This window comes from Microtus ochrogaster, chromosome 17 (genome assembly GCF_000317375.1).
Source record: "Microtus ochrogaster isolate Prairie Vole_2 chromosome 17, MicOch1.0, whole genome shotgun sequence".
In the NCBI taxonomy this organism is placed as follows: domain Eukaryota; kingdom Metazoa; phylum Chordata; class Mammalia; order Rodentia; family Cricetidae; genus Microtus; species Microtus ochrogaster.
In genome coordinates this window covers 8,864,242-8,865,591 of record NC_022019.1, presented here as the reverse complement: position 1 = coordinate 8,865,591, position 1,350 = coordinate 8,864,242, and the positions used below count along the sequence as shown (strand labels likewise).

Genomic DNA, 1,350 nt, shown 5'->3' with positions numbered 1-1,350 from the left:
GGTGTCCACATATGTATAGTAGATGATACTGCGTCTTTCCTCAGTGGTGTCCACATATGTATAGTAGATGATACTGCGTCTTTCCTCAGTGGTGTAGCCACTCATAAGTTGCCATGATCCAGAGAATAACCCTGCACTTAGACAAATGCGAGCAACCCTCAGTAAACTCAGTGGGTTGTGTTTAGAAAGATGTTTGTGTAGCGGGGCACGTGTTGAGAAGAAGAAGGATCCAGGAGGAGCAGGAGGGGATGAGAGAAGGAGTGGGTCTGATCAAAATGCACACATGTGTAACACTACCAAAGAATAAATTAAAAATCGTTTTTAAAAAGACGCGAGGAGCCCCTGGATGTATCCCCACAGTTGAGCCAAGACCAGCTTTGCAAGCATCCTCCTTGCTGGCCTCACTCACAACTGAGCTGGACCTTAAGATCAGCCTTTGCTCTGGTGGCTGTGAGTCAGTTTTCAGTCACTATAAGAACACACCAGAGACAATCCATTTCTACAGAGAAGATTTCTTGTGACCCACGGTTGTAGATCTCTGGCTTTGATAGATTGGGCCTGTTGTTTGGGCTTCTGAGGAGGCAACGCATCCCATCAGGATTGTATTGTGATGCAAAACTCACTCACTTCAAGGCCGAGAAGCAAAGGGAAAGGGAGGCTCTTCCTCCTAAAGGTCCCACCTCTTGCCCTGAAGCACCTCCCTAGGGACTAAGCTTCAAAATCCGGACTTTAGGAACACAGTTAAGACCCACACTAACAGGACTGAAACTGTGGAGATTTAATAAAAGATATTCTATTTTTTTAAAGGCCCAAACTGTAGCATAGTCAGCGGTCTACAGAAAACTCGTAGTTCTAATGTCCCCAGCAGCTATTTCAGATACTTTTATGCACATCTCTTCTATGATTATCAGGATTTAAACTTTAAGAAGCATATTTGCTTTTCTGTTGGCAGGTGAGTAAAGCAGAGGGGGTTCTCCTTCTCATAAAAACAGCACTGAAGAATGGAGAACCAGCAGAGCAACTGCAGAAGACGATGGCCGATTTCTACCGACTGATTCCTCACAAACACCCGGCATCCGAAGAAGTTAACCTGAGGTTGTTAGCTCAGAAAGAGGACCTTTGTCAGGTACGGTCCTGGCATAAAGAACTCTGTTTAAAATGTGTTGCACCGTCATGGCTTTAAATTTTGGTGAATTGGGACTGAAGAGATGGCCCAGTGGTTAAGGGCACTGACCACTGTTGCAGAGCACCTGAACTCAGTTCCCAGCAACCATGTGGTGGCCCACAGCCGTCTGTAACTACAGTTCTAGGGGACCCAGTGTCATCTTCTGGTATCTGTGGGTACCAGGC

General features: G+C 46.0%; 1 protein-coding gene across 2 annotated transcripts in view; it reads left to right on the top strand.

Annotated features, from left to right (window-relative positions):
• Parp4 (poly(ADP-ribose) polymerase family member 4) overlaps window positions 1–1,350 on the top strand; it is a 104,057-nt gene that overhangs the window by 26,575 nt on the left and 76,132 nt on the right. For both annotated transcript variants that reach the window (XM_026783255.1, XM_013349240.2), the window contains exon 9: window positions 953–1,126. In XM_026783255.1, the coding sequence (XP_026639056.1) occupies window positions 953–1,126 (174 nt within the window). The remainder of the gene's footprint in view (window positions 1–952; window positions 1,127–1,350) is intronic.